At 32.5% G+C, this 18,571-nt stretch overlaps 4 protein-coding genes and 1 pseudogene across 8 annotated transcripts; 1 reads left to right on the forward strand and 4 right to left on the reverse strand.

Annotated features, from left to right (window-relative positions):
• Nucleotides 1-16: 16 nt before the first annotated feature.
• LOC103851538 (gibberellin-regulated protein 10) lies at nt 17-772 on the reverse strand. Its single transcript, XM_009128395.3, has 2 exons — nt 464-772; nt 17-364 (listed from the first exon to the last, which is right to left on the reverse strand). The coding sequence occupies exons 1-2, from the start codon at nt 543-545 to the stop codon at nt 177-179; spliced, it is 270 nt and encodes an 89-aa protein (XP_009126643.1). The 5' UTR covers nt 546-772; the 3' UTR covers nt 17-176.
• A 1,342-nt stretch (nt 773-2,114) lies between these two features.
• LOC103851543 (ras-related protein RABE1c) lies at nt 2,115-4,543 on the forward strand. 2 transcript variants are annotated; one of them, XM_009128408.3, is made up of 9 exons: nt 2,160-2,483; nt 2,558-2,635; nt 2,725-2,797; nt 2,902-3,002; nt 3,615-3,680; nt 3,753-3,850; nt 3,940-4,002; nt 4,110-4,202; nt 4,306-4,543. In XM_009128408.3, exons 2-9 carry the CDS (start codon nt 2,563-2,565, stop codon nt 4,387-4,389), a joined length of 651 nt encoding a protein of 216 aa, XP_009126656.1. In that variant the 5' UTR covers nt 2,160-2,483; nt 2,558-2,562; the 3' UTR covers nt 4,390-4,543. The 2 variants fall into 2 exon arrangements, with proteins under 2 accessions (XP_009126655.1, XP_009126656.1); XM_009128407.3 differs by having other exon boundaries at nt 2,115-2,483; nt 3,615-3,850.
• LOC103851542 lies at nt 4,505-6,772 on the reverse strand. 3 transcript variants are annotated; one of them, XM_009128405.3, is made up of 6 exons: nt 6,403-6,772; nt 6,204-6,231; nt 5,229-6,131; nt 5,089-5,154; nt 4,816-5,014; nt 4,505-4,739 (listed from the first exon to the last, which is right to left on the reverse strand). In XM_009128405.3, the coding sequence occupies exons 2-6, from the start codon at nt 6,204-6,206 to the stop codon at nt 4,675-4,677; spliced, it is 1,236 nt and encodes a 411-aa protein (XP_009126653.1). In that variant the 5' UTR covers nt 6,207-6,231; nt 6,403-6,772; the 3' UTR covers nt 4,505-4,674. The 3 variants fall into 3 exon arrangements, with proteins under 3 accessions (XP_009126653.1, XP_009126652.1, XP_009126651.1); XM_009128404.3 differs by having other exon boundaries at nt 6,204-6,320; nt 6,403-6,770; XM_009128403.3 differs by having other exon boundaries at nt 6,204-6,256; nt 6,403-6,768.
• A 352-nt stretch (nt 6,773-7,124) lies between these two features.
• Nucleotides 7,125-11,108, reverse strand: LOC103249160 (zinc finger protein ZAT12). 2 transcript variants are annotated; one of them, XM_033282833.1, is made up of 2 exons: nt 9,915-11,108; nt 7,125-7,822 (listed from the first exon to the last, which is right to left on the reverse strand). In XM_033282833.1, the coding sequence occupies exon 1, from the start codon at nt 10,410-10,412 to the stop codon at nt 9,939-9,941; it is 474 nt and encodes a 157-aa protein (XP_033138724.1). In that variant the 5' UTR covers nt 10,413-11,108; the 3' UTR covers nt 7,125-7,822; nt 9,915-9,938.
• Nucleotides 11,109-13,998: 2,890 nt separating this feature from the next.
• Nucleotides 13,999-18,473, reverse strand: LOC117131760 (annotated as a pseudogene).
• Nucleotides 18,474-18,571: the final 98 nt, after the last annotated feature.

Here is an 18,571-nt window from a genome sequence, read left to right on the forward strand (position 1 = left end):
TTTTGTTTCGACCAAAAAAAATAAAAGAGTACATTTATTTCGTTTATTATCAAGATCTTCCATATTTTCATACATAAAATTATTTTCAAACTCGTATTATATATCATGCGTCTACCACAAACGTAATATTTATGGGTATATATATGATGTCCATGAGGATGTTCTTGAAAACATGTTCAAGGACATTTGGGTTGGCCTTTGGAGTTCTTCATATCACGGTAACAAGGACATTCATCTTTGTTTCCATAAGTGCCCGAGGGAACACAATAGTTACACTTCTCGCAACATATATTGCAGTACTTGAGACACCGATCTTTTCTTCCTGCCTTTGAACATCTCGCATTGCATTTTCCGTCACATGGTGCTAGTGTATGTATCAGTCCAAATACATATTTAAGAAGTTGTAACTAGCGAGATTAGAAAATATAATTCTTAAATAAGTAAATGAATTATGCATACTTACAGGCTTCTGAAAGCATGAACAAAGAAGATGAGAGGATTAGAGAGATAATGACGAATGACACAACAGCTCGTTTCATCTTCATTCTTAGCGAGGTTGAAGTTATTCTAATCTGATTTGATGAGGTTTGTTACTTTTGGAAGATGAAGACAAAAGCTCAAGAGTTTCCGCACAATGCAAAAGAAGTGATGGTTTGGGATGAGCAAAGTAAGTTATATATGGTGTAACAACCTTGGAGTAGGTGAAACGCTTCTTATGGATTTTGTGTATTTGTTTGGTTAGAGAAATAGAAATTATGTTATATTCTTTTCTATAAAATCATATTAGTATTTCTCTTGTTATGATGAAATTAGATATACAATACATCAAAGATTATTATTTTGCTTAAAAGGAGAAATACGGAGACACAATGTCGTTCACGTTGAGCGACCATCGCGTTAAAGCTATAACAAGAGTGATACACGTAAGCGGAACCTAGAGGCAGGGGGAACTTCTAGAGATTTCTTCCTTCAAAGTTGTTGTTTGACGCAATGCATGCATCTATTAGTGACAGCCCCAAGCCCACTCCAAAACCACATCAAGTATGGAGGCCCAAGAACGAGATTAAACAAAACGACGCTGCAGCATTAGTCTCTGCCACAAGCCGTACCTGCAAAGAAGACAAAGAAGACATTAAAGCTCCTAATGCTAAATGTCTGAAGGCGGCGTCCGTAAAAGCAATCACAAGCTCACAGACAGCTCATGTGATTGCAACGGCTAATAGATTCCAAGTTCTATGTGATGAGCTGGCAGAGACATCTTAAACCCTAGTAGAATTCTCTATTTAAGCATTTGTAATAACAAGAACAATGTAAGAGAGTTTATGAAATAAGAAAGTTATACCTCTTCACCTCTGTTAAGCCTCTGCTTTCAGCATCTATACTATCTCAAAACCATTTTTTTCTTCTTTAAAAAAAATAATTTTGGTGTGATCCCAAATGCTTTTTAGATCTAAAGACTAATCATAAAAAACCCATAAAAATCTAACTTTTTTTACTACTTAAAACGTTTATGGGTGACCAAGGGAAATCAAACCCATGACGGAAGGTCCATGAACCCCTTGGCCTAGTCCACTAGATCAAGATCACTTGGTTAACCAAAATTCTAGGTGTGCTTAGCAATAAGATCAAGAGTAATAACTTAGCTGATAGACCACCCATTTAAACACTATTTGTAACGAAGTGTGTTTCTGTCACGACATTTGTTAAACTAGATCTCATCCGTACAAGAATCTAGTCAAACCAATATATAGGCTAACAAATGGGATGGATTCAACTTCATTATTCTCGGGACCATTAGCAATATGTTCAGTGTGCATTACATTGGTATGCAAAACTTAGATTATTATAAGCATCACTTATATTTTTGTTTTAATTTATTTCTTCCTGATGAAATTTCAGTAATCTATGGTATATCCACCTTTTCAATTATGAGGCATACGCATACCACATTTTTCTTCACTTCCGCTATTTATATCTTCTCTCTAGTAATTCAGATGCGTGTGCAATGTGTATTATGCACTAATGTACACATACATACATTTATTCTACAAAAGAAATCAGTAAAAATATTTAAGTTCACAAAATTCACCGTAAAGCTTTGCTTATTTAACCCATCAAGTCATTGTAATTCTAGAAATATGTTGTAGTGGAATTTGGTTGGCAAAAGAGTAGCTTATAAGCATATATCTCTATACCTCACCCAAGTTGCCTCATATTTTGTATTTACAAGCTTATAAAAAAGGCCCATTCATGCTTTCTGGGCCAGACTACGCTATCTCTCCCTCTCTTCGCGGTTTCAGATGCTAACTTACGCCGGAGGTAAAATATCGAAGAAGAAGGGCGTAGTATAATAAAGAAGCAGAAGTTAAATCAGAACAAGCGTATTTTAGCCTTCCACCATTTCAAAACACTCTCTCTCTCGTTCGTTCTTCTGTGCTCATCATCACTATCACCACGCTCTCGTCTCTGCATCATATCATCTGGTACGCCATTCATCGTGATCATCTCCGTTCTCCATCGATCTCTTAGTCTATTCGGTTTCTGATCTCCATTGTAGATTCGATGGCTGCCCCACCAGCTAGAGCTAGAGCCGATTACGACTATCTCATCAAGCTTCTCCTCATCGGTGATAGCGGTACGTATCGATCAATTTCGAAATCGCGGAATCTATACAATGTGTATGTGTGTGTGTGATAAGATCACATATGGATTCTAATGTTGCAGGTGTGGGTAAAAGTTGTTTGCTGTTGAGGTTCTCTGATGGCTCCTTCACCACTAGCTTCATCACCACCATTGGGTTTGTCTTCGTTTTTCTTCAAAGAAGAGATTAGAGAGAGAGAGACTGTCTTTGTTTGTTTCACTGAGTTATTAGTATTCTTATCATGTGGTGTGGTGATGCAGAATTGATTTTAAGATAAGAACTATTGAGCTTGATGATAAACGCATCAAGCTCCAGATTTGGGACACTGCTGGTCAAGAACGTTTTCGCACCATCACCACTGGTCAGTCACACTTTCTTCAATTGTCTCCTTTAAATTGAATCAGAGAGGAGGATTAAGAGTCGAGGGAGACTTCTTTACATATGAGCTACTTTATCTAATAGTGTCCTTAACATGCATTTTCCCCTTGTATTTTGAATTAGAGGGGTTTAAGAGTCAGAAGAGTTGAGTGAGACCTTCTTTACATATGAGCTACTTGATCTTATTGTGTCCTTAACATAGGTCTTCCCATTGTATATTGAATCAGAGAGGATTAAGAGCTGAGTGAGACCTTCTTTACATATGAGCTACTTGATCGAATTGTGTCCTTAACATAGGTCTTCCCATTGTATATTGAATCAGAGAGGATTAAGAGCTGAGTGAGACCTTCTTTACATATGAGCTACTTGATCGAATTGTGTCCTTAACATAAATTTTCCCACTGGAAACTGATTTAGAGAGGATTAAGAGTCGAATGGCATCTTTTTTTTTTAGTTTGTGCAGTCTACTTAACGTTATGGCTTATGCTGTTTTTGTTCAGTGCATGTTCTGGTGATATCATTATTCAGTTGTTTAAGTTGATAAGCACCTTTTTCTTTTGCGCCAGAATTTATTTTTTTACTTCAATTTTTGCAGCTTATTACCGTGGGGCAATGGGCATTTTGCTGGTGTATGATGTCACAGACGAAACTTCCTTCAACAGTAAAATTCTCTTCTTTGGTCTTTTTACGTTTCTGCTTTGTTCTGGATCTGTTTTCTTGATCTTATTTGCAGACATCAGGAACTGGATTCGTAATATCGAGCAGCACGCTTCAGATAATGTCAACAAGATCTTGGTAGGGAACAAAGCTGATATGGACGAGAGCAAGAGGGTATATAGTACACGCGAGCTCATTCTCACAAATTCCTGATTCACGAGTAATCAAATGAATAGCGTTTTTGGTAACCTTTTGTTTTGTAGGCTGTGCCAACATCGAGGGGTCAAGCACTTGCTGATGAATACGGAATCAAGTTCTTTGAAACAGTAAGCCAAACATTGTCTCATCAGAAGTACAACTTAGAATACTACATTGGTCGTTTTCGTTTTTACTTACCATTGCTAATAAGTTATTTCATAATTCATATGTCAAGAGTGCTAGAACAAATCTGAATGTGGAAGAAGTTTTCTTCTCGTTAGCAAAGGACATTAAGCAGAGACTCACTGATACTGACTCCAGAGCTGAGGTTACATTCTCCTTCAGCAATTCTTCCATTTCACATCTTTTGTGCACAATACTTTAAGAAAATCTCTTTTCTGTTTGTCACAACACTCCTTCGTTGATTGCAGCCTGCGACGGTTAGGATGAGCCAAACAGATCAGGCGTCTGGATCCGGACAAGCCACGCAGAACTCTGCATGCTGTGGAACTTAAAAGGTCCGAAGTTGAAGTGGAGTGGGAAAGAAACTAATTTGTCATGAGGGTAGTAGAATCTTCTCAAATTGATTTGATATCAGATTCTGTGGCTAGATTGCTAAACTCTTGCTCATAACTCAAAATCATTTCTTAGCTTTTGCTTTCTCTGTTATATCATCAGTTCTTAAAGCTTACTAAAGGTTCTCTATATACACAATCAAAGCAAAAAAAGAAGAGAAGTTTATACATTATAAGATCCAGTAAAAGTTTAGAATTCTCCACATTAATATAATATTTATACATTCAGAAGCAACGCTCTTCTTTGCCATAGATACGCTGAAGTTCCCTAGTAGCTGCTTGGAATGATTCTGATCCAAAACAAAAACAGTTCAGAAAGTTGAAAGACAACACAAATCAATGAAGAGGAAGAAGATTTGGTTGGACCTTTCCATATGCGAAACGCTTTCTGGTTGATAGGAGAGCCAAAAACAGTCTGAACAACATCAAACAACATAGTCTCTGGAGTGTTCCTAAGTTCCTGAACTATCTGATAAATAGTCTTCCCGTTCTCAAAGTAAATATGATTGTTTGGATGCTTTGTTTTACATCCCGCGTGTCTCTCAAATGCATACGCATTAAGCACCTTCGATGATAACCAAATCATTAATCAGTCACGGTTCCTCAACAAAACAGAGCTTTATTATGTTGACGACTCACCTTTGTATAATCACAAGCTTGACACCCACATAGATAGCCTGATCCTTTGATGACTCCTCGAAGCTCCTGAGTTTTAGATTGTTAACAATACGGCAAAGCTTTAAAATAAGTTGAGATGTAGACATTAAAGCGTGTTTTACCTCACGAGAGAGAGCCACGTACTTCACAGGAACACCATCGAGCATACCAGTTGATATCAAGCTTCTTACGTTTGAAGGAAAGCTCGTAGAAGCTTCCTTCTTTGACGTCTTACTCTTCGGAAGAGACTCCAAACTCTGTTTACCCACTTGCGGTTGCTCACTCACAACTTCGCTGCTGGTCTGTGCAGTTTCTTGTCCGTAAACCATATCTGGATCTTGAACATAAGACTGATAGTTCCCAGAGCCAACACCGTTAAGCTCTTCACCAAACGTGATCCCATGAGCGTCCTCATCATTACCATAAGGATGACCACCCTCCATGGCGAAATTCACAAAGCTACTACTACTACTACTCTCGTTCTCCCTCCCACCACAAGCTCTAATCGAAGACGACTCCATCTTCCTACCGTCTATCAAACCACCATGTGTAGTAGCACTCATCGTCTCCTTGACACGACTAACTTGAAGCTTTCTACTTCCTCCATCACCACCACCAAAACAGCTTCCACCAACCTCAACGCCGTTAGATATAGACAACTCCACAGATCTGTCTTCCATATAGCTCTTGGGCTCTGTTCTACTATCTCTGTCCCCAAACAAAAGGGGTCTAGGCATCTCAGTGCCGAGAAGCCTATCCATGAACTGGTTCGAGACGGATTGAAACACGGATGATGTTTCCCATAGAGGAAGACCTAGACCTACTACGTTTGATTTCCCTGGATCTTGGGAAACAGCTTGCTTCTTGTTTGGGAAGGTCTCAGAGCGAGAAGAGGAGTCGTTAAACCAAGGGTAAGGACGCTTTGCATCTTCTCTTGGTGGATGGTGATGAACATACACAGAGTCTTCATCCTCGTTTGCATTATCAGTGTTCTTGAGAACCCAGAAGCCTTTGCTTTCATATGACTGAAGAAAACAAAATCAAAAAGTGAATGCATTTCGAATGGGTGAAGAGTAAACCCTAATGCAAAGACTTACCATTTTCGATTCAAGCTTCCCTCTTTAGCTGGAGATTTTGTAAAAAATCAAACCTTTGATACGAATTCGAATCAGTGAAGAGTGATATATATATATGAATCTATGAGACACTGTAACCTAATTGCTCAGTGAAGAGTGTTGAAAATCAAAAAATTCGCCGGGAATGGCTGAGAATTGGAGGAATCGGAAGATTGGGTACCTCGATTTGATAGTCGGGAACTCGATCGGAAGAGAGTGATTTTTCGCCGGAGAAGAAAGTTTGATCGGATGATAGGGTGCGCGAGAAGCACCAGAACTTTGCTTCGACTTTTTTTTTTTTGATCTGATGTTATGGTTACCACGAAGGTTATCTTACTGACGTTTGATCTTGACCGTTCATCTCTACAACACTTGTAGGCCCAAAAATTGATGTCATAAATAGATTTGGCCCAATTCACGTTCAACTCTTTTCAGATGACCACTTTGTGTACTTTTCCTGTTTTTTTTACTAAAGATGAACTTACAATTTTGATTCGTTTTGGTTTTACTTTTCTTTTTTTTTTCAGATAATTTGAAGTAAAACAAAATTAATATCAAACTGATCCTACCTTTTGGTTATTAGTTGAATCTATACTATTAAAAGGGAATCACTCCTAAAAAATCTACTTAAACAAGGTTGTTGGACCATTTTATTAGATTTAACTATTTATTTGGTCTTAACTTATATTTCTCTAACTATATAAATACTTTACATAATTTAAATGAATTCATTTATTATTCTCTCATAATCTATTATATAATTGCTCTAACAATAAATCCATATGAATATATGATAGATTATTCAAATGTGATCATTACCACATATAATTCTATTAATAGTATAAATTTTTAATGGTTTAGTTATATTTAATAGTTATATAATTTGTATTTTAAAATTTTAAGTATTTATTTGGTCCTTATTTTGGTTTCTATTTTTTCTATGCTCGATTATTTATGAAATTCAGCTTAATTTTGAGTTTTTTTTTTCCAATTTGGTACGGTTCAGTGCAATCGGATAAATGTATTCAAACCTATACATTATCTCTTATATAAGAAGAATTTATTTAATTTCAAAAATAAACCCGCGCTTTCTAAGCGCGGGTCAAAATCTAGTTTTTAGTTTTATTACTGAACTGAACTAAAGATTTGATCCGAACAAAATTTTCCTCAGATATAAAATGAAACGTAATCATTTTTTCTCTCTCTAGATTATCTGATATCCGAAATAATCAACATGAACCGAATACTTGAATTTCTATTGTATTTATATTTTTATTTACATTTATTGGGATGAATTTTTAGTTAGCAGTTAGACCAAGTGTTCTAGTATTTCACTAGTACACTTTTGAATGAATCACTTGTCTTTTTAGTTTATCTATGTATTACTTGCGGACGGGTTATATATAGTTAGTATATGAGTATATCTAACTTGCAAAAGATATACTAATCTTATTTAAATCTCCAATGGTTAGTACGTAAAATATATATTCAACTAGTAAAAAAAATATTACAGCCTATCAAAGTTTCCTAAATCTGCAGATTTATGTATCAATCTAAAATATTAAGGAAAAATTCAACGAATGAGAGAAACTTAACTAATACTAGAGATTGACCCGCACGCCCGTGCGGGTGTTAATTTTTACGGTTTTATAAAATTTTATTCGTTATTTTATAATTAGTGTTATATATTCAAGATGTGTCGTCGTATAACTAATTATATTCAAAAGATTTGAACTGAATTGGGTAATATGATTATTTTTGGTGCAGTTATACTAACTCCTTTCAGATACATTGGCTATTTAGATATTTTTATGTATCTACACATCATAATCAAAATCATTCAGACCCGGGATGACCCAACTCAAACTTCATACATAAATTTATAATATCCAAGTGGCGCCTAATTTCAAAATCCAAAAAAATTAATCTCGAAAGAAACAACTTGTACCTCAATGAGTATTCAAATGTCCATACTTAAGATTCTGCTATTATTAAAAAAAAAACTCTTTTTATATTTTAGGAAAAAATAAGAAATATAGAAAGAATTTTTTTATTTAGTAAAATAGTTACATGAAGTGAAACATTAAGTGAAACATTAAGTGACAATAAATGTAAAACTTTTAAATTATTTTGATTTAAATTATTATTTTGTTCACATAAACTATGTATTTGAATTATGTGTTTGGCTATGTAGTTTTTCACCAATTGGAACTAAGACAAAAGAAAGTTTTTAGTAAAACAAATTAAACCAAACTATTAACCATATGCAAAACTCGGTTATCTTACATTTTTGTTTTTTTTTATAATTGCACAAAGTTAATAATTATTACCTAATAAAAAAATCTGCATTATTACTTTTATGGTATATTATAATTAAAGATTTGATGTATTGTTACGGTAAATATAATTAATGATGTGATATATTGTTAAAGTAGTATAATTAATGAAATTACTAAAATAACACTATATTTATATATTTGTTTTTCATAATTAGTGTTTTATATTTTAGATATATCGTAATATAACTAATTTTATTCAAAAGACCTGGATCGAATCGGATAATATGGTTACTTTTTGGTAAAATATCCAAACCCGTTTCAAATATATTGGTTATTTAAATATTTTTAGGGTCATATACATCAGAACTAAACTCATCGAAACTCAAAATGATCCAACTCAAAACCTACACATAAATTTATAATATTTAAGGATGTAGTAATTTTAAAACAAAAAAAAATGATATCCGAAAGGAACAACTCGTACCTAAGTGGATATCTAGTGTTCATGTCTAACTGATTTTATAAACTAATAAAAAGACATTTTCTATGTGTTTTGCTAAATTAAGTGAAACATAAAGAGTTTTATATTTAGTAAGACAATTATATTGAGTGAAAAATTAAGTGACAATAAATGTAATTTATTTTTATTATTTCGATTTAAGTTATGATTTTATTCACAAAACATGTCTTTGAATTATGTTTTTGGCTACGTAATTTTCTACCGATTGAAATTAAAAAAAAAAGTTTTAGTAAAACAAATTAAACCAAACATTTAACCTTATGCAAAACTCAATTATTTTACTTTTTTAATTTTATAATTAGCACAAAATTAATTTTGAATAACTACTAAATATAAATCTACACTATTATTATTATGGAAATATAATTAATGATGTGAAATATTTTTTAGGTAATATATTTAATAAATTTGTTAATATGAGTGAAATATGGAAATACAATTAATGTAATACTATTATCCTCATTTCCAAATAATTTTTATTATTTCGATTTAAGTTATGATTTTATTCACAAAACATGTCTTTGAATTATGTTTTTGGCTACGTAATTTTCTACCGATTGAAATTAAAAAAAAAAGTTTTAGTAAAACAAATTAAACCAAACATTTAACCTTATGCAAAACTCAATTATTTTACTTTTTTTAATTTTATAATTAGCACAAAATTAATTTTGAATAACTACTAAATATAAATCTACACTATTATTATTATGGAAATATAATTAATGATGTGAAATATTTTTTAGGTAATATATTTAATAAATTTGTTAATATGAGTGAAATATGGAAATACAATTAATGTAATACTATTATCCTCATTTCCAAATAATTTTTAATTATACTACTATCCATGTTTCCAAATAGTACTAAAGTGTACTTCAGTTTTAATAATATAGATATCCAGAAAAAAAAAAACAAGAATCAATAAACTGTTCTTCCAAGCTCCAACTTGAGATTCAAATTCTCAACCATCCCCAAGCTCAGATCAAGACAAGCCACCCTCTTCCCACTACTCGTCTTCTTCAACGTCGTCACCGTCGGCTCCGGCAATAACGCTCTTGTAACCAACGCGACGCCGCCGCCATTCTCGTTCCTATGTTTCCTCATGTGTCCTCCAAGTGCTTGTCCCATCGGAAACTCCACTCCGCATATGGGACAAGGATGAGACGACGGCGTTTTCGCTTTCTTTATCAGACCAGACAGATTCTCGTTGTTAGGCTTCTTGTGACTTGCACGGTGACCTCCCAACGCTTGAAACGAATGAAACTCCTTCAGACACGTTTTACATGTGAACACGCGTTTTGTATCTCCACCGTTTTCTTGTCCGACTCTTGATAAAAGCATCAGACAGTTAGCCGCCGTAGCCTCCACCGTAGACTTAATCTCCGCAACCATTTTTCTTTTCTTCTGATGATAAAACTAAACAGTTAGAATGATGTTTGTGTTTGTGTGTTGGTGTGATTGTTGTTGTTGTGTTTTGTGTCTGGTCGGGATGTATTTATAGACTTATAGAGATCAAGTTTGTGTGGACTGAAAACGTGTGAAGATGACAAATAAGACCTTGTGACTTGCTTGGTAAGGAAGTGGCAGCGTATGAGTTTGGTACTATCGTAAATACCTGGCCAAAAAAGAAAGGGTAAAGAGCGAAGATGCTCACCATTTGTGAAACCGCGTAGCTTTGGGTGACTCTGGTAGATACAAAATAGTAGTTTGGATGAGAATCTTCGTCGTACTTTCTTGAACCCTTTTTAGATATTTTTATGCGATATGAGTTTAATTTATTTACCACGCGCGGCGCGTGATTTCTGAGCCGCCTTCTAGATATATTTAATTTATATTCTAGATATACCTTTTCTGACAAAAAGCTCTTTTTTCCAGATATACTTCTAAGTTTTATTTTTGGTCAAAAGATATACTTCTAAGTTTTTTTTCCTTTTGTTTTTAATATATTAAAATTGTAAATGATAAAAACAGTTCAAACGGATCATCCAGATCAAGAAGAACAAATGCACATCAAATGAATCATGCAGGAAAAATGCAGATCAAGCAGAACAAATAGTTTATTATAAATTATGAAAGATAAAAACAGTTCAAAAATGTAGATCACATATTTAAACAATAAAAATTACACCAAAATATCAAAACAAGTAATTTATAAACAATACATAAACAAAAATAAAACAATTTAATAAAAATTACATCAAAATATCAAAACACGTAATATATGTACATACATATATGTATATAAATTTACTCTTACTTTTATTTTACAATAATTATATAAATTTTCTTATACTAATTTTTTTTGAGAAAAATATATTTTCTTAAAGATTTTATATATATACTGTTTGTCTTTAATATCTATAAATTAAAATTTTACACATTTCTATTTTCAGTTAATACATATATATACTTTATAATATATATTTACATGCATGTATTAAAGGTAAAACTATAAAATATACTCAAGATATATATATTTTCTCAATTAAATCTGTTATTTACAATTACTATTATATATTATATAAATATAATAAAAGAAGTAAACTTACGTTGGAAAAACTTAGTTCAATAAACGAGTCATATTTTCTTACCAATGAAGGAATCTCCAATGATGACTGCAATAACCATTACATGTATTAACATATGTGACTGTAATATATTTATAAGATATTTAAAAAAGAGAAAAAATTCAGTTCAAACAAAAAAAACCTTTCAAACAACAAAAAAACCTTACATGGGACTGATGAAAAAGAATGAGACGGAGCTGATGGCCTTTTTGTAAAACTAAAATGTGAGTGTGTGAGTTTGTTACAAATAGTTAGCTATTTATAGAAAAAGTAAATAATTTTTGTTTAGTTTTAGTTTATAAAAATTCATCTATTCGATGTATAAAAAATAGGCCACAGTTGAACATCTACAAAAACTGGAGGGATAGAATGTCGTGCAGGACATCTGTCTTTATACAGAAAAAGACAAAAATATTTGTTTGTGTGCAGCTACGTTGTTTACTGCTTTTACCGTTTCAGGAAAACATGAATGACAAAATCAAAAGCAGTAAAACCAAAAGCAATTATTCTGTCATTGTCGTGTTTTCCCTGCCATTAAATTCATAACATAAAACAGTTCCCCCTAAAACATGACGGTTATAAGCATATTTGGGCAGCCGACAAAGAAATACATATTTGGGCTTGTTTTTGTAATTTAGTCTTGTATACAAGTTTTTTCCTCTAGTCTTTTTTTTAAATCTTATTGTAAATTGAATTATGTTAGCTTGGAAGAAGTCGAAACCTTTCTCTCTCCTTCTGCTCTGTCCTCTCTCTAAAAATCAGACACAGAGGAAGGATTGAGATGAAATCTCAACCGGAGCTTCTACCAAATCCATCTCCGGTTAACAAGCTTGTTTCTGGGAAGCGGTGATTCTTTTACACCGCTATCGCCAGCTTTGTTTCCGGGAAACAGTGGCTCTACAGCACCGGTTTCGCCGGTTTTCGTCCCGGGAAAGCGGTGGCTCTGATAGCATTGTCTTTTCGCCGGCGTCTTCTCCGGTTTGTTCCGGAACTAGTTCCTGATCTACGTTTTTGGGTTTTCTTTGTCCAATCGACTTTCGATCTGAAAATCGTGTGGCTTTTTTGGATCGATCGTAGATGATTGATGTTTTATTGGAGCGTAGATCGATGGTTGGAGATCTTTAGTTTCATCGGTTTGGCCTCTATGGTGGAGTTTGGTCGCGTCGTTTCTCTGACTCCGACGGAAGTCGATGTTCCTTCCGGTGGATGTCCGGTTATTGCGGCGACGAAAGTTGCATGCCGGTGAAGTGAGGGGGCTTTGGTCATGACACGTGCCCTTCTTGGTGTTACGGTCAATATATGGCGGCCTGGTGACACGTGCTCTTCGCTGTGAGGATTTCTACACGTGTTCCGTTTACGCATCACGCGTAAATGAAGAGGCGCCTTTTGGGTTTAAGACGTTGGACTTAGGGACCAATAGATTTGCGGGTTGGTTAGCCCTAGTTTGTTGGACTTTATGTTTTCTTTGTATCGGTTGAGCTTGGTCTTTTGGGCTTTGACCCTTTAATAAACTTTAGATGAAAAAAAAAAAGAATTATGTTAGCTTGGAAAGGTAGTGCTTATTATTCTAAAGAAAAAGGAGGCAATTCGTTTTTAGATTTTTCTTTCAAAACTGCCGTCAGCAATGAGCATTGTGACAATCCCAGCAAATGCATGACAACACAGAAGCGTGAATCGTACGCGTTTGAAGGCTGCGTGTGGAGTGGGGAGTAAGTGAATGTAAATAAGTGGAGGATATGTACGGAAACTTGATGGAAACGTGAGAAGCAAGTAGAAGAGATAAGAGAGAGTGGCTCTTCTTATACCTTAAGATTCTTGTTTTCACACTATCTATCCTTCTAATTTATGCAGCTAGACGATAAGAGTTGATTATAAAACAGTTTATATGATTGGAGAAGAGTCACAAGTATATCTGGTTGGTCATTTATAAGATTACCGACCAACGTATAAATGGATAAAACATATGACCGACTTGTTTTTTCGGTTGACTGTAACTATCAATTGTTTGTTTTGATTTGTACGTCAGAACATACGAGCAATCAAAAATAAAATTTATCCTTTTTGACAACTTCTATTACTCCATTATTTATGGTTGTTTTCTCTAAATTAATTGACCCAGTTAGCATAATTTTCTCATGATCAACGCTCTTTGGCCCTGGCTTAATAGGAACTAGATTTTGACCCGTACATTCGTGCGGATATTTTTTATTTTATGAATGTATACTTTTGATTTATTATAAACATTTTAAGCATATAATTTTAATTTTAGTGTTATATATTATGAATATAAACCTATTATTTTAGTAAATTGTATACATGGTAGCATCCATCATATTATTTTAGTAAATTTTATTGATATAGAATATTTTTGGATGTTATGATATTAAGTTTTTTTGTTATTAAATTAAGACTTCAAAATATTAGATTACTTTAATTTTTATAACATAGTTTGTTTTTCCGTGTTACATTTCAAGAAATTATTCTTTATTAGCTATAATTATACCTTTTGAAAAATTTAAAATATTATCATTTTAAGTTTGCATACTTATTTTTAAAATTTTATATTTTGTCAAAATTGTTTGGAAAATTACACAACTATATTTGAGGTGGGAGATTATATGATTTTCGAAATAGTTTTGTTACTAAATTAATACATTATTTTATATAAATAATTTTAATTTCGGTAAGATTTTTATTCATCTCTCAGAATATGTTTATAATTAATATAAATATTAAATTTATATTTGATTTGTCATTAATATTTTGAATGAATAATTAAAATTTCATAGTTTTCTAATAACATATTTTTAAATAGTATATGAACTAAAGGTTAGTTATAAACTATTATATTTTTGTATATTATTATTTTTTAAACAATATATTATTGAGAGTTTCAAAAAAAAAATAAAATAATATGTAGTTGTAAATATAAAAGTTTAACCTATGTTAATGAATTTATGTTTATAAATTTATTTTTCTAAAAAATATAATATAGTTTACGAATTCTAACACATTTTGATGATGAGTGATAATTTATTTAAATGAAACTATTTTAAAAATAAAATAGATAATTTACCCATATTTAATTCATAAAGTACTTCTATTTTAATATAATACATAATATAATTAATATATATATATATATAATAGTATAGAATTTTATTTTCTTATTTTATAATAAATTTTTAATTAACATTGAATTATAAAATTATATTAGTATTTACGAAATTAATTAAGTGTTATTTTATAAAAATATTTAAAAGGTTGGTAAGATTTTGTTAGATTCTTTCTCAACAGAATTTATTATACTTTAAAATAAATTTATATTTATATTTGTTTTATTATTAATATAAATAATGAAATATGTAATATTAAGTAATTTTTTAGATGGTCCTAGTATGACTTATTAATAGTAGATAAAAAAATAGAACTCTATTTTAATAGATTAGATATTCACAAAAAAATATTTTGGCTGTAACCGGTGAATCAAAAATGGAATAAAAAGAATAGAAATGAATGAAATAAGAGAAATGGAATGCAGTAGAAAAATGGAATAGATCAATTCTATTTATTCATTGACAAAATTGTTATGGAATGGTTTTCTTTGTATTTGGTTTATTTCTTTTTGGAATTGATAGAATGAGCATTTCATTCCATTAATGGTAACTGGTAATTTTTTTAATGAAATTAATGGAATTGATCATTCCAAAGCATTCCATTCCAAAAATAGGAATTTATCACCAAAATTTAATTAAACCGAAGGCGTGTTTTACCCTAGTCCATATTTCAAACCCAATGTTGGTCTCGAACGGATCCACTGACCCTAATCCATATCGCAACTTATTGATCCGTTCTTGTTTTCAACGTCTAAATTTTCATAATTTAACTCCATTATATTTTTCAATCTAAAATAGAGTTTAGAGTAAAAATGTTCTAGTGGTGTTATATTTTTCAGTCTATATATAGAGTAAGTTCTTATTTGTTCATCACTCTAAAATTTAATATCATTGAAATATATCACAACTCTATTATAGAGTTACTAGATGGTCTTATGACAAATGTTCAAAGAGATGAAAGTGATCCTACATGAAGGATTAGTACCGGAAACTTGAAATATAAAAATGAGAAAGAAAGCTTACATTTTGATAATGAAACTCCTTTGCGAGAGCATCCATCACATTGACTTGTATCATTCATATTTGTTCATCCAAAATTTGATATATCTCATATCATTTTATGTCATAAATAGTTATAATTTGGATTTGGTTTGGTTTTAGTTCGATTTCTATTCTTTCAGATAATCTAAACCGAACCAACATTATAACCAAACTGATCCTAATTTTGTGGTTATTAATTAATTTCTTATATTATTATCCGAACCTAACTGAATTTTGCTCAGATTTTACTTGAGTGTCTAGGCTTTTTGTATATTTTTAGTTACATATTGGGATTGGGATGAAGCAACATGCATATGTGTCTTTTCTGTAGTTAGCAAGTGTTCTAGTTCTTTTGAATGAATCACTTGCCTTACTTTTCGTGAATGTCACTATGTATTACTTTCTGACGGTATTATCTATTTTTTTTTTTGATAAAAGGTTTCTGACGGTATATCTAGCTTGCAAAAGATATTCAAATATATAAAAAAATCTCCAATGCTAAATAAATATATATTCACTAGTCAAGAAAATATTACACCCTATGAAAGTTTCCTTAATGTGCAGATGTATATGTAACAATCTAAAATATTAAGAAAAAGTTCAAAGAAAGAGAGAAACTAACTAATATATCCACACAAAAAAAAATCAATAAACTGTTCTTCCAAGCTCCAACTTGAGATTCAAATTCTCAACCATCCCCAAGCTCAGATCAAGACAAGCCACCCTCTTCCCACTACTCGACTTCTTCAACGTCGTCATCGTCGGCTCCGGCAATAACGCTACGTGACGCCGCCGCCATTCTCGTTCCTATGTTTCCTCATGTGTCCTCCAAGAGCTTGTCCCATCGGAAACTCCACTCCGCATATAGGACAAGGATGAGACGACGGCGTTTTCGCCTTCTTTATCAGACCAGACAGATTCTCGTTGTTAGGCTTATTGTGACTTGCACGGTGACCTCCCAACGCTTGAAACGACTGAAACTCCTTTAAACACGTCTTACATGTGAAAACGCGTTTTTTATAATCTCCACCGTTTTCTTGTCCGACTCTTGATAAAAGCATCAGACAGTTAGCTGCCGTAGCCTCCACCGTCGACTTATTCTCAGAAACCGCAACCATTTTTCTTTCTTCTGATGATATAGAACTAAACAGTTAGAATGATGTTTGTGTGTTGGTGTGATTGTTGTTGTTGTGTTTTGTGTCTGTTTGAGATGTATTTATAGATATCGAGTTGTGTGGTGGACTGAAGACGTGTGAAGATGACAAATAAGACCTTTGTGACTTGCTTGGTAAGGAAGTGGCAGCGTATAAGTGTGGTATTATCGTAATTACGTGGCAAAATTAAGGGTAAAGAGCGAAGATGCTCACCATTTGCGAAACCGCGTAGCTTTGGGAGACTGATAGATAGGAAATAGTCCTTTGGATGAGAGAATTTTCCTCTTGCTTTCTCGAGAACCCTTTTTAGATATTTTTATTTGATAACTTAACTACGCTGAGTTTGATCTTCTATTTACCACGCACGGCGCGTGATTTCTCAGCCTGTCTTCTAGATATATTGATTTATACTCTAAGATATACTTCTAAATTATTTTATGAGCTTTTAACATATAGAAACATAACGGTTATAAACATATTTAGTTTTTTTTTTCTAAATATTTGGGCTTGGTTTCTTGTAGTTTAGTTTTGTATACATGTCTCTTTTTCCATAGCAAATTTGTTTTTGGTTTAAACCATAGGAATTTCTTAAAATCTAATTTTAAAATGGAATACTTAAGCTGAAAAAAGCAAATTCATTTTAGAATGTTCTTTCAAAAACTGTCGTCAGCAATGACCATTGTGACAATCTCAGCAAAGGCATGACAACAAAAATGCGTGAAACGTACGCGTCGGGCGGCTGCGTGTGGAGTGGGGGAGTAAGTGAGAGTAAATAACGAGAAGATATGTACGGAAACTTGATGGAAACGTGAGAAGCAAGTAGAGGAGATTAAAAAAAAAAGGAAAATAAAAAGAGAGAGTGACTCTTCTTGTACTTTTACCTTAAGATTCTTGTTTTCACACTATCTACCGACCCTTGTTCTAATTTTCACAGCCTCGGGGGGTCGATTATAAAACGGTTTATATGACTGGACAAGTCACAAGTTTATATGGTTGGTGATTTATAGGATTACCAACAAACGTGTAAATGGATAAAAGTCATATGACCATATGATATGACAACTTGTTTTGTATTTGTTTCTTTAGTTTCGTTTTTTTGTTCACTATATCTATCAATTTTCGGTTTTGCTTCGTACGCCAGATCATACGAACAATGAACAATCACAAATAAAATTTACACTTCTATGAAATTTTATTATTGTTGGTTATTCTCTACAAAATTGTTTGATCCTATTAGCAAAACTTTACCATGATCAACACTAGTTGCTTAATATTTGCATTGGGAAAATATTATTATATTCTCAAATTTATTTAAAATTATTAGTATGATTTGTTAGACCTGAAAATGTGCGATTTCAAACCCAATACTAGTCTCGAACGGCCCCGTTGACTCTATTCCATATAACGCAACGGATTGATTCGTTTCTCTTCTGTATTATTTCCAAGTATATATTATTATATAGTTTTAATACTTTTGAAAACATCGATAGCCAAGTTGAGAGGATAAGGGCATCTCTATCCATACTCCATTTTTTCTTCTAAAATAAAGTAAAAATGAATATGGAGTAAGGAATACTCCAACTCAACTCAATATTTTATTTTATAGTGAAATTTATAAATAGAGTAATCTATTTTTTGTTTGTTTATCACTCCATTATAGAATATAAAATGGA

Source organism: Brassica rapa, chromosome A02 (genome assembly GCF_000309985.2).
Source record: "Brassica rapa cultivar Chiifu-401-42 chromosome A02, CAAS_Brap_v3.01, whole genome shotgun sequence".
Lineage (NCBI taxonomy): Eukaryota > Viridiplantae > Streptophyta > Magnoliopsida > Brassicales > Brassicaceae > Brassica > Brassica rapa.